General features: G+C 42.8%; 1 protein-coding gene across 1 annotated transcript; it reads left to right on the top strand.

Annotated features, from left to right (window-relative positions):
- Nucleotides 1-958: 958 nt before the first annotated feature.
- On the top strand, nt 959-5,391 carry vrtn (vertebrae development associated). The gene is made up of 3 exons (XM_034580390.1): nt 959-1,169; nt 1,997-2,328; nt 2,438-5,391. The coding sequence occupies exons 2-3, from the start codon at nt 2,017-2,019 to the stop codon at nt 4,196-4,198; spliced, it is 2,073 nt and encodes a 690-aa protein (XP_034436281.1). The 5' UTR covers nt 959-1,169; nt 1,997-2,016; the 3' UTR covers nt 4,199-5,391.
- The last annotated feature ends 8,377 nt before the right edge of the window (nt 5,392-13,768 follow it).

Below are 13,768 nucleotides of genomic sequence, written 5' to 3'. Positions count from 1 at the left end.
CCCTGGTGTGTGAATGTAAGTGTGTGTGTGTATGTAGGGATAACAAGCTGTAGGGCTGGGATCCACACAGTGAGGGCCCGCGGGGGTTGGGTCGGGGACACATTCGATGGGATTGTTGTGCGTGTGTGGAACAAAAGGCTTTGATTACTGAAATCCTGCAAAAGGCCGGAGAGGAGGTGTGAAAAGTGATACAGTGGAGAAACAAATAGAGCTGGAGCCTTCCTCCTCTCTCATAAAGCTGCATGTCCACACCCTGTCTGCACGTATCCACTCTAATCCACATACTCGCCTTCAGACTGTCCACTACGTGTGAAGGGAAGAGCAAGTTCGTGACTGCGAAAGTTGCATTATTTCTTTATTTTTGCCGTGAGGAAGATTTCAAGTTTAAATGTTTCAATTAATCAATCAGAGTTTATTTTTATATCACGATTTGCGACAATCTACATGGTGCGACGTACTGTGCCCTTAACCCTCCACTAAACTACCTATGAAAACATTTTCCCAGGGGCAGAGAAACATAGAAACCCCAGTGAGAGCCCCTGAGGGATCCCTCTCCCAGGAGAGTCACACAGATGTAACAGAGCAAATTTAACAAAAATAACAATACTATTTCTGTGCAGCCACATGAGAAAGAGGAGATTTTATTTACGGTTCAAAATAACCACTTGTGTCCCTTTGAAACCTTGAAATTGAGCTGGTGACGTGTGGAAAAGCAAAAACAAAACCTAAAAGCAAACCAGAACCTGCTGACACTGCAGGGCCCCTGCTGCCTCTGTGTTCTTGTGGCCCCTGACACATTGGCTTTTGTTAACACTTCACATTGAAATTGACCCTGGTCTGCAGTCTACTGGAGGAGGAGGAGGAGGGATGGGGGAGGAAGGTAAGGAGGGAGGAGGAGGGAGGTGTTTTCTCGACGCAGAAAACAAAAAAGGCGAATCGACGATTGACAATTTCCTGATGGGAGGTGGTGCTTATCACTCCCCCAAATCTCCACTGCTCCGCCGGAGAGAACAGGACAGGACGACCCCGGAGCTCCACGCACACAATGGACTGAAAATCTCCCGGGGAGAGATCAATGTAACTTACCTGCAGCGAAACCCCCGAAATTACTGGAGAAAACACTAAGAAGTTAGATCCTCTGAGACACGTTTCACTCTCTGGACGCTCAGGTAAGAACATCATGGTTTTCCGGCGTGATTAAATTGGGTCGGGTCGGGTGGGGGGGGGGGGAGGGACTATTTTTTCTTTTTATTCTAACATAAAGACACGAGGCCTCGGCGTCGAAAAAACAATCAAGTGTTCGAAATATTGAAGAAACAAGCCAATTCATTTGTAAGAGCCTTAAAACAATAAATGAATGACGTAAATTGGACTCAATCGGACCATAGTGTTGCAGGTAATGACTTTGAATTTGATCTGAATGAGTTTCATTTAGTTTCAGTCATATTGTCCCGTTTGTTGCCTTTTGCAGCCACTTTTAACGTGTAAAAATCTAAATAAAACCACTCTAACATTGTATTGTATTTTTTATATTTAACTGTATGAAACACAACCTATTGATTCTTATTTTGCATTCAAAAACAAAAAGGGCGAGTTGACTGTCTGGTTTCTTGAACTTTCACTCAAGAGCAAAAAATACCCTTTAAACCTGAAAGAAGAAATAACGATTTATTAACATCCATCCTGATAATTATCAGGATATCGAGTGATCTAACAAAAGGTTTCATGCAATAATACAGTTGTCGTCACCCAGAAGATCATTTATTTGCAGTAGCCCACCTTATAGATCAGCATAACTGTGCAGGGAGTAGACATGAGAACATTTGAACTGAGTCCGAAGCCCCATAATCTAGTCTACTGCTAACAGAGATAAGAGCAAATTTCTGAGGCTTATCCCCTAGTGTTAAGATCTCTAAACTTGTTATCAGTATTGTGTTGTTTTACTGGATTTTCTTTCACTCTTTTCCTAACTTTTCTTTTTCCTCTCCCTTCCCAGGTCTCATCAGATCTCCAGGTATGATTCAGAGGAACGAGGTTGTGCTGTCCGTGCTGAGAGAGCTCCAGGAGGCCACAGAGAGCTCCGGTCTCGATGCTGTCACAAGAGTGGCCCTGGAGGTGGACAGGGTCCTCGCTCCATTCCAGCTCCCCAGGACCCCCTGTCAGGATTTCCCGGAGTGGGCAGGCGTGGACGACTCGGCCCGTGACCTGTACCCAGGCGATGCACCCAGAGACCTCCTGCCTCTAAACTGCAACGGAAAAGGCAACTTACTGTTTGATGCAGTCAGCACACTGCTAGTGGGGAACACAGCACTTAGCTTGGAGCTACAGGTGAGCATTGGTGTTTTCTATATGTCTCAATGGTCTAAATGTATACTGTTGCATTTGTTTATGTATCTAAAGGTTGTGATTACATTATTTTCATATTGTTCCTCCACAGGTGCGGACTGTCGTGGAAATGGTGCTGTGGAAGCGATACTACCTCTCTGGGATGATCGATTCGAAAATGATGCTTCAGGCAGTTCGCTTCAGTCTCTCTGCTGAAGAGTCCGAGGACATGCTCAACTTGCCGGTCACAGTCCTGGAGGCCATCTTTGATGCGGACGTCAAAGCTTCCTGCTTCCCCGGCTCCTACGCCAACATGTGGCACGTTTACGCCCTGGCATCAGTCCTTGAGTCTAACATCTACTCCATCTATCCCATGTTCAACCTCAAGATCAGACCCTATTTCAACCGAGTCATACGTCCGAGGACCTGGCCCAAAGACTCTCAGCCGTTAACCCTCCACATCATGTGGTCTGGCGAGCTGCAGTCCGAGACCTTGTTCAGGCCAAATAATTTTGTCGCACTAGCCCAGACCAGAGACCTCACATTTGGGAATACCGACAGCGAGCAGAGGGAGTCTCCCACCAAGAGCGAGGAGCTGCAGAACCCGGACTCACAGTTTTCCTACCCAAGCCTGAAGGACAAGTACAACATTACCAAGAGGACATTCTACCGCTGGAAAAGGCAGACGCAGGAGCACTGCAAAAAGTCTGCTAGTAGGTATGAGGCAAAGTATTTCCTGCAGGCATGCTACTTGGAGGGAAGGCTTATCCCTCTGCACCAGTTTAAGGAGTTTTTCCCCGAGATCTCAAGGTCGTCTTACTATAACTGGAAGCACGAGCTTCTGAAAACTGGAGGAACCTTCTCCACCTCGTCTTCAACTGGAGAGATTAGTCCTGGAGAGAGCACGGAGCAGGAGGCCTGGTCTTCACCTGAAGCAAAACGGGAGGAGCCCGACCACAACGACAGCGTGGCCAGTATGTTTGGTCTCGGCCTCGGCAAGCTGGATGTAGAGCGGGCCCAGAGTTTGGCACATATGCAGGAAGCAAAGCGCTGTCTACAGAATTGCATCGCCATGAATGCCTCCCTCCCCTTCAGGGTCTTCAAAAGACATTTCCCCGGGATCTCCAGATCAACCTACTACAACTGGAGGAGAGAGGCCATGTTGTTCAACAGAGGTTACAAAGGCAGCGTCGCCAGCAGCGAGGACAGCTCAGATGCTGACAAGAGCCAAAGTCCAAAGAGTCTGTCACCGGTCCTGTCTAACGTCAACCAGCCTATCTTACCCAGGATGAGGATCTACAGGAGGCAGCACATAAGTTTCAGGCTGGCATACATGAGTAAAAAACAGCTCAGAGATGCTGCCAAACTGCACGTCCAGAAGTCAAAGTGGTCCCTGACCAAGTTCAAGCTCAAGTTCCCGTCCATGTCCCCTTGTTTTTACTGGCTTTGGCGTAGCAGGCAGAACCAGAAGGAGAAAATGGCTGCCCAGCGTGTTGATGTCCTCCCAGTTAGTGTGGAGAGCACTGCAACAGAAGACAAGATCATAGAGAAGAGGATAGAGACTCCGCCCATGCTCTCGTTTGTCGAGAGGCCGAGATATTTAGAAAGCTCCACTGTTCCCTCTTTTGATGTCTCGCATTCAAAACCCGTGCTTCACAGCAAGGAAACAACAGACAAGCAGATGTTTGCGATGGATGTTGTGGCTCTGGCCAACTTCAAGGCCAAGGCCAAGCTGTTCCTGCAGCAACGCTTTGAAGAGAAGTCCTTCCCCACGTTCAAAGAATTCAGGTCTTACTTCCCCTTCACACCGCGCTCCACGTACTACATGTGGAAGCGAGCTCTGCATCACGGGGTGTCGCTGATTCACGGTTAAATGAGAAGAGGTCACATCCTGTAAAAAAAACGGGCTTCAGAAGCAACATACCGGCTCTGTTGAAGAAGTTCTTGGCCCCACAAACAAGATTTTATTGTAAAAATACTACCTACACTGTTGCCTTGGTGTTTTCATGTTCTGAAAAGACTTGCACACACTGGCTTAGCATCTAAATGTCTTGTGTCCCTGCTCTCCCCACCACCGCAGCTCATTCCTCCCTCCTGGACATTTGCACGTGTGTGAAAAGAAACTGAGTGGCGGGTCTGTTTAAACCCTGCATGTTGCCCTCCAGGCAAAAGGCAGTTCAAAGCTGTTGTTTAGCCGCGTTTTGTTTGAAGCTGCTTCTTCTCCGGTGTCTTTTAGTCCCTGCCAAACATTGGACTCTGGGCCTCTTCTATTTTTTTTGTTGTTATTTGATTGTTAATGCTTTTTTTGATGCATGTATTGATCTGGGTTCTTGGCAGATCATTTTTTTCTTCTTTTTTTTTTTATGTAAAGAGCAGCCAGTTGGTTTTAAGGACTTCTTGTTCGGACATCCCCTGTAAACATGGGTCTTGTCCTTTTTCATATTTTTTTTTATTATGAAATGTTACACCTCAGGGTTTCACTCGGTGCACTGAAGGTTTAAGTGGCTGTATTAAGGTTTTTGGCATTTTGAAAATGCCTCATTTTCTGCAAATTAAAAATACAAACTTTAGTCACACTATATTTGCACTAAAATGGTTCTCATTACACTGAATGTATTTTCTTATCCAGTGTGCACACTCTGGTTAAGTACCTACAAGTCCTTTTTTTTTCTCTTTTTTTTTTTTTTTTTTTTTTTTTTTTTTAAAATGTAACTTGAAAAATGAATATAAATGAAGATATTTTATTTTTTGTACACTCCATTCCAAAACTACCTATTTCCCTGAGATACTGTGGCAATAATTTTGCATGTATAAGCTATTTTCCCCCTACTATTTTGTTGAAAATGTAGTTGCCCCCCCCACTTCTCTCCGCACAGGCAGATGTTTTGGGGAACGAGACCTGAATAATAGATTTCAACTTACATTTGTACTTTATGTATTTATTTTTTCTTATTCACCACATGTATGAAATTGGCACCGCTGATGCCAGCGGTTTGCATTTTGTTCAGTCAGTAGGTGAGACAGTCTGCACGGGCTGTGAATCAATAAACCATCGATCAGCATCAACCTCTTGCCTCATTTTTCGCTTGATAAGTCACACACACACACACACACATCTCTATCTCAGGTTATTTAATGCTGCTACATTTTGTATATGACCTTAGGAAGTACTTCATTATGTCACTCATTAGCACACACCAACCACACATCTAAAAGCAGGGCTAAGACCAGGATATTTTGAACAGTAATTTCTTTAACCAGTGGTTGTTTTTCCCTGTCAGTGAGTTATTGCTTCTGCTCAAGTGGTATCAATGACCCCTTTTCTAATTTCATGCCCCATCAGTTGTGTGTTGATTCCTTTCTGTAGTGGGACAAACTGGACATTTGAAGTTATATTACATAATGGCTCAATAGGTATGTCTGACCTGAATTAAATCATGTCAACAAACAGTGTGCCGCACATAAGATGAAGCAAAAAGAGAAGAGGGAGCTAAATCACTTTGTGTAGCTGCAGACAAACAGGTCCGACCAAACTAGTGTCTAAAGAATAGTAATGAGCTTGGAGACTAGTTTTGTGTCTTTTGCTCACTTTGCTCTGTTTGGCTATTGTGCTCATGCTAATGAAGGTAATGGTCAAGACTGGGAGGGCGAGAGGGGGGAGGGTTAATTGTATGCATGGGGATGGAGGTGTTTGTGATAAGGCCAAGAACATCCAAGAGTTTGGGGGAGGGCTGGAGGTGCAGAGTAAATGGAAGAGGGGGGAGATCCGTGACTGTTTTCTCTTTGAACAAACAACAGGATTGAAACCTTCATTGGTGTGATAGAAGGTTTATCATTTAAACTTTCAATGTAAGAGGTTTGAATCATGTCTAAAAGCTTCACAACGATTGATGAGCAAATGTTTGGAACAATATCTGCATTATAGTTTTACTGTTTTTCTTCCACGGAGTTCCATTATTCAGTATTTTCTACTGTTCCTAGTGGACTCCGGTTCAATTTGACCTTATTCATCGATGTTTGCATTGCTACCTGGTGAATTTGGGTACTTTATAAGTATTTCATAAAAAGCACCCATGAGTATCATTATTATATATTGAAGAATATCTCCATGGCACTTCTATTTATGTCTCCAGTACAAAACTTTGTGGTGTTTTTTCTCCCCTTTTTAACATTCCTTTTAAATTCATGTAGAAATCTGATAGAATTATTGTATATTTTTTGAGATAAAATGAGATTAGATAAACTTTATTGATCCCACACCAGGGATATTCACTCTTTACAGCAGCAGATGAATGAATGAATGAGGCAGACAAGAGAACACGTGAAAAGTATGAAAATAGAATAAAATTGTCATTAAAATAGAAAATAAAAGTGTAATTAAGTTAAAATTCTGAGAAAATATACATAATATAAACCTTTCACTACAAATGGAAATGATATTTGTAGAGAAATGTAAAGACAGTAAAGTAAACACTAATTATTAAATTGCAAAACTGTCACTGTAGATCTTTCTTTATATCATCATGCAGTTGAAGTTATCCTGTGTAGAGAGACTGAATTGAACTAATCACTTTTTGAGTGGTAGTTTCATTTATAGTCACCTTGACTTGTTCCCACCATGAACACAAGTAAATGCCAGCTCTACTTCTAGTCACATTTCATGGCTTGATTTTCAGATCTTACCAGAAATTCACAAATTATAAAAAAGCTAATTCTGAATTTGTAGATGGGGCCCATCTCTGACTTTGATATAAAGACGCTGAGCATGAATCACAACATTCCCACTTTGGGTCTTTTATTATCTCTTCACCGTCTGTAAAAAAAAGATGAATAAAAATATGGGATAGATAAGATACATTCTAATTGTCTAATCTGATAACATCACTTCCGCAGAAGTTAAGTTTAAGTTGAGCTTGACGGTTGATGCTTGGCCTTGAAAACAGGAGTTGACTCAAGTGCTGCTTTCTTACCTGTTCTTGAACTGACATTTAAAGAAAGTTTACGTATTTAAAAAGTCCCGTCAGAGTGTAAGACCCTCTAAAGAGACTGACCTTGGAATACGCAAATATTTGATGAAGTCTTAGTGTTTCGTGGGTCTGTTTCCATCCTCATGGTGGAAGGAGGTCTCACTGGCACTGAGCTACTCTACATTGTTTATCTCAAAAATAGCATGAAAATAATGAGGGTTGGCAGGTGGGAGCCTGAATCTTCAAGGATTAGCATACTGCAGAAGACAGAGCGGCATTTCAAGGATGCCAGATTTTTCTCAGTAAACAATGCAGACCTGTGGGACGTTTTTACGCCCGCGGTCTGATGCCAATTACCCCCAGATAGGAGCAGCGATACGAACTCAGACGAACTCTGAGGTTTGACCCTGGTGTGTGTGTGTGTCAGAAACAAAACTGTTTCTGGCTGAAAATGTGTAGAAATTACATCACAGATACTTGCACTCATTGCAAACCTGGAACATACAGGCATGTATAGAGTATGTCCACTAGGTGGCAGTGGTTTACTTCATAAGGCAGTTTTTTATGGTTTGCTGGCTTTATGAAAAGACTCACTTCAGATACACACACACACACACACACACACACACACACACACACACACACACACACACACGCACACACACACACACACACACACACACACTTTGGTTTGGACACAAAATCAAACACGACTCAGTTTTGTGTGTAGAGCAGATTTCTCTTTTGATAGTTCCATTAATAAACATAATCCAACATTGCATCCAGTAATACCAGATCAGGGAAACAAATTGTTTAATGACAGAATAAACAGTACGGGAAGATGAGAGCACCTATGCGCCTCAGCCAGGGATTAGTCAGTGCCAGAACATTATTTACAGCTTAAATGTGTTGTTTATATATATTATGGGTATTACACAGACTCTGACCTGTGCGCCTGTGATGAGCACAATCCCTCCATGTCACCAGGAGGACTATTCCTTGGCAGTAAAACTCACTTGGAATTGATTTATATGCCATCATGTGCATTAACGTTGCTTTTGCTAGTGCAGCAGCTCCGCCACATTATGAGTTGTTTGAAGGGCAAATAGGAAAAGTGCAAAAAATTTGTCATAAAGCCTCGTAAATCTACGTTTATGACGTTTTCTGTTGTGACAGGCTCCACATTTCTAAAACCCTCAGGCTTTAATATTCACAAATAATATCCGCGATTGTGTCATTTCCAGCCTAATGGGATTCTGCATCACATCCCATCGTCAGTTGGCGGATGTTTTAAAGATTTTATGATGTACTATTATGCTACTGGAGTTGTAACCCGGGCATCAGCAGTGGGACAGCCTCACTGTGTTGGCCTTCAAAATGAGCCTGATGTGAATTGATTTCTCTTAAGGTCTGTGTCCGATTCTGAAACGGGATTTCTGAATTGTTCACGTCAGTCGCCGAGACAAAAAGCTCCCTGTAAATTTTCCATGAGTAATGCGTAATTTTAACGCTTAATTATGCATAATGTTGTGCCTGAGAGCCGACTCAGACCTTGGAGGCATGGCAAGAAGGATTTTGTTAATGCAAACCAGAGGAGGAAAGCATTAGTTAATTCAATAAGAAAGTATTATTTACTTAGTGCTGCCTCGTATGGCACAGATCAATTTCCTCTCACATTTATTCTGAAGTGATTTATTGTGGGTTTGCTGCTGCTGCTGTTGTTGTTGTTGTTGCGCCCAATAACTCACATTTCATCGCTCTCTCTCTCTCTCTCACACCTACACACACACACACACACACACACTGAATGGCTGCTGATCACAGACCTGCGCTGACATGTAAATCAATGAGTGACAACCCTTTACTTGTTTTTCCTTCGTCAAATGTTTCACCCTTTTCTTTGCAGTGAATCAATAATGCTGTGATGCTTTTTGCTGATGAATGGTGAGGGGAACAGAGGTAGTGTGTGTCTGTGTCTGCATGCGTGTGTGTGCACGTACGTGGGACAGTGAGAGAGGTCAGGTAACTATGGGGCTTGATAAGGGATAATCCCTGTTTGCGGCCACTTCATCCTTTGTGTATATTTGTCCTTTGGTCGTGTACAGTTCTACTAGCTGCTCAGTTCTGAAAGCCTCAGGTTTGATCCCTTAATGCAACATGTAAACGGTGGGTCAGAGAGCAGCATTGTCAGACTGCTGAAGTACTGTTTGTGTTCACTGACACCTCACCTGGTCACACATCAGCCACAGTATGTTCAAACTGTAAGACAGAGATTAGTTTAGCTCATATTGGAGACGAGAAGGAGCAGGAAACTATAGCCTGGTGGCATTATCTGGCTGCCAGCTCCTCGTAAGCCTCCCCAATAAACACATCAGAAGAAAAGGATGTGACCTCTCCATGAGGTTACTAAGCAACAAGCAGGAAGGATGGAAGAAGGTCACTGTTCTTGACCAAAATGAAGTTGCTCACATAAAATCTGAAATTATTGTAGGTTTGCACCATAGACTGTGAATGAAAATGAATATATATCCGACTAAACCTTGAATAAAAAATAAAATAAAGGTCGAGCGCACATATCTCATCAGGATTTCATCAGGATCACCAACTGTACTCTGGCTCCAAATGCGCAAGAGGGCAGCGTTCATATCGGGGATATTTTGGTTTCATTTCTGGACAGTGGGAGGAAGTGGAGACGCGGCGTCCATCTTTGTATACAGTCTATGGTTTGTACGGATTAAAAAAAGACGTCATTTGTAAATGAATGAATTCAAGACAGTCAGGCGAGCTGTTTCCCAATGTTTCTCGTCTTCATACTAAGCTAAGCTAACCATTATGAGAAATAACTTCATATTTATTCAGCAGACATGAGACTGGTAGAGAACCTTTGACGAGAAAGCAAATATTTTCTCAAAAAACGTCGAACAAATTCTTTAATTAAGGCTGCATTTCAACTCTCAAAGAGGCCGTCTTCTGTTTTTCTATATTTTATTGAACAGTAATTGAGTTTATTGGTCATGTCCATGCTGGGTTTACACCATCCCATGCTGAAAAATATAAATTAATGTATTTACTGTGGGTACTCGCTGATAAATATTTAATAGATTCATACAAGGCCATCCCTCTTACCTGAGTGCTGGTTTTTACACTTAGATATTCCTCATCACAGAACGTGCTCTTGACCTCAGCTTCCCAAAGGCCTCAGTGTTTCTGTGTCCTCCCGGGTGACGGCTGGATAACCCTGCTCGTCAAAATGATGGCTAAACTGTCTCCTGCATCCCCCTGCTAATGCCCTCCTCTGGGTCCCTGCCTTAATAACGGAGCCTTATTAGTCACCCCACAGAATGAACCTCCCATAATGCTCTATTGTGCGCCGGGGCGGGCGTAAGCACAGCTGTTGCCTCCCGTAATGGCCAATGTCCGGGGGTTGTGATTAAAAAGCACCGCAGCCATGAACCATGAGCTCATTTCGGCATGAGCTTTTGTCGGCGGAATGAGGAGATAAGAGCTAATTGCCAGATTTTGTTCCTGCAAAAGAAAAGAAGAGACGTGAGAACAGGGGGGGGGGGGGGGGGGGGGGGGTGGGGCGACATTGAAGTAGGGGCAGGAAATTAGAGTTTTGGGTAATAACTGGCTGTCTGCATTTGTAACTCCAAGCAAACCCCTTTTAAATGGGAGCTTTTGCATTTGTGACTGCAGAATTTTGATTGCCACTGTCTGCACAACTTCTTATCAGTTTATATTACTTCTCTTGTGTTAATGGAAAGAAGGGGACGCGAAATAACCCGGAGCAGTACACCTTTCTCTTCTGTATGACAGGAGAGGACGTGCCAGGTGGGAGTCTAGTTGTCCTGAGCTGGACTCTGCCTCCCACTCATCACTGCCAGTAACAGCAGATGAGCAGCAGATACAGGGTTAAGCAGATGTATTACCATATTTCAATCAGGAGAGACTTCATTTAAAGATTTTACTGCCATGCATGATCAAATAAAAGTGATGTGAGGCTCTTAGACCCCTCGTGATGGCCTCAAGGTTGGTAGGGGGTGTGGCTGCATCATATAGGAAACCCTCCTGTGGTGTGGACGCTGGTGGTGGTTGATGGGACCTAGATAATGTTTGAGGATCTGAATGAGATGAGTGGACACTGGATATGGAGTCTGGAGGTGACTTGGCAGGAGGAGAACGCTGACAGAGACAGAGAGGAGAGGAGGTTTAAAGGTTGGCAGCAATTGAGATCATGGCAAAATGTAATTGGATTACCTTACACATCCAGTCGGCTGATCAGGGGAGGTGGTGCGAGTGAGAGAGAATTGTGAATGATTGAGACAAAGAGTGTTCCTTATTAAATATGAGCCGTTTTCAGGCATGAACTCTGGAAAGAGTCCAGAAAATTGGGTCTTTGGACTTTGCCTTTCACATATGAACAAGACAGCAGGAGATTGTCCGGTTCAGATGAGTTCACAACAGGAAAACAGCGTTTGTGTCGAGGATGCTGGCGGCAGGACGTGACTTATAATTCCGCTGCACAGGGTTTTGGTTTGCAGCAAATCGACCTAACAAAATCTGGTACCAGAATATTGACATCTTCAAGGGTATTATCTACGTGTGTGACACCTCTATTTCATCCTGATATATTCATATTTTTTCCAGTTTCACGTCCGTTGCATTTGAGAAATTATCAACACATGCCCACTCGCTCCTTCTGGATTCTCTGGACATTTCAGAAAATTTCAGAAAAATGTCTGGAGGTCAGTGCTGGTATGAAAGCAGCCAAAGACAACCAGAGGACTCTCTGAGGAAGACATGGTCTGATCAAGAGCGATGACATTCATCCCACTTCTAGAAATTTTATAGAGTTTATTATAAACCCAAGGATGAGACGTTGCAGTAATATATACTCTGTTTATCATACTGCTTATTTATCAACCCTGGACCTAAACTTGAATATAAATCATCAGTCTTTCACACCTGCACTAGAAATTCTCATTCCGAAGCTTTGTGTACTTCATTTCTGTCTTATTCTTTATTTTAAACAGTAAATGGTCTTTTCTGCTGACACCCTGTGTGCATTCCTTCAGCGCCCCCTGACCTGACACAGTATTCTTTACAATCTTTGCATGGCACAACTTCACTGCACGTCCAAGGACAAGATACGATGACCTGAAGTGCTTGTCACCACCAAAAAATACTGTTCCTGTGCTCAAAGTGTTGACAAAGCATGACTCAGCATTAGAAGAGGTGTGACCCAGGTATAAATCACCGATGTCCCTTCTTCACTTTGCTGAATCTCCACATGTCACGTTTGTGATGTGCTGCGGGTCCGTCTGCAGATGCTGCAAACTGGAAACACACTTCTGTGAGTGACAAAACTTTTTATTTGAGTTCGAGCACAGATAAACTTAAGGTGAAAGTAGTGGGCGATTTCCACATTAATGACAGTGACAGTTTTAGCTCTACATTTAATTCAATGTCACACATTGAACCGACACATAGTTTTAATCACACCCTCCATCTTGATCTGACACATGCTGTTAATTGGAAAACGCTTCTCTGTCTGACCATCTTTTAGTAATATTTCACTGGACAATAATGGACTACAAAGCAGCTGTCTGTCAGCTTGCTTAATTTAACCCCAACACAAATTGATGAAGAAGAAGATGATGCAACAACCAGTCATTGATGCACAACTTTTCCAGGTCTCTCTCTCCTCTTCCTCCCCCTCTCTCCCCCTTTGTCTCCCACCCTGACTCTGGTTCTGGAGGTTTCTCCTTGTTGGGAGGGGATTTTATTCCTCTCCATTGCCTCTTGGGTCTCTCTCTACAATACTGTACGTTAACCTCACTGTACAAAGTGCCTTGAGGTTTGGCACCATATAAATAAAACTGAAATTAAATAAATATTTTCACATACATCTTAGACAGTAGTGAAACTAAAAATGTTAACGATGACTGCGATTGTGTCGATTTAGCTTAAATAAAATACTATGAACAGCTGACTCGATGAGTCAGATCGTCCCTCGTGTCGAGTGAAGTCCTTTGTTTAGTGTGTTAAGTTGAGTTATTGCTGCGATTCCAGTCGTACAAGGTCTCAGGCTTCAGGGTCGTAATAATTAAAAATTTACTGAACTAGGAAGATTTTCGATGTGTGCTTGGGGAAATACATTTCAACTACAATCTCTGCATTGTTCCCAACTGCCCTTGTGAGAGCTTTATTTCTAAAGTGTGTGTGTGTGTGTTAGCAGGCTTCCTTCCTGCACAAAATTATTATTATTATTATTATTATTATTATTATTATTATTATTATTATTATTATTATTATTATTATTACCCATCCATTTTGTGTACTGCCTGTCCTTTGAGGGTTGCATGGAGCTAGAGCCATAGCCGTAGTCATAGTAATGGTAGTAGTAGTAGTAGTAGTATTTAGTGCAACATAGTCCAAGAGGCAGCTTGGCTATTTCATAAATGTAGTGATCCAAG

Source organism: Hippoglossus hippoglossus, chromosome 24 (assembly GCF_009819705.1).
Source record: "Hippoglossus hippoglossus isolate fHipHip1 chromosome 24, fHipHip1.pri, whole genome shotgun sequence".
Lineage (NCBI taxonomy): Eukaryota > Metazoa > Chordata > Actinopteri > Pleuronectiformes > Pleuronectidae > Hippoglossus > Hippoglossus hippoglossus.
Note: the sequence above shows the minus strand (reverse complement) of the source record. Positions and strands in the feature narration are given on the sequence as shown.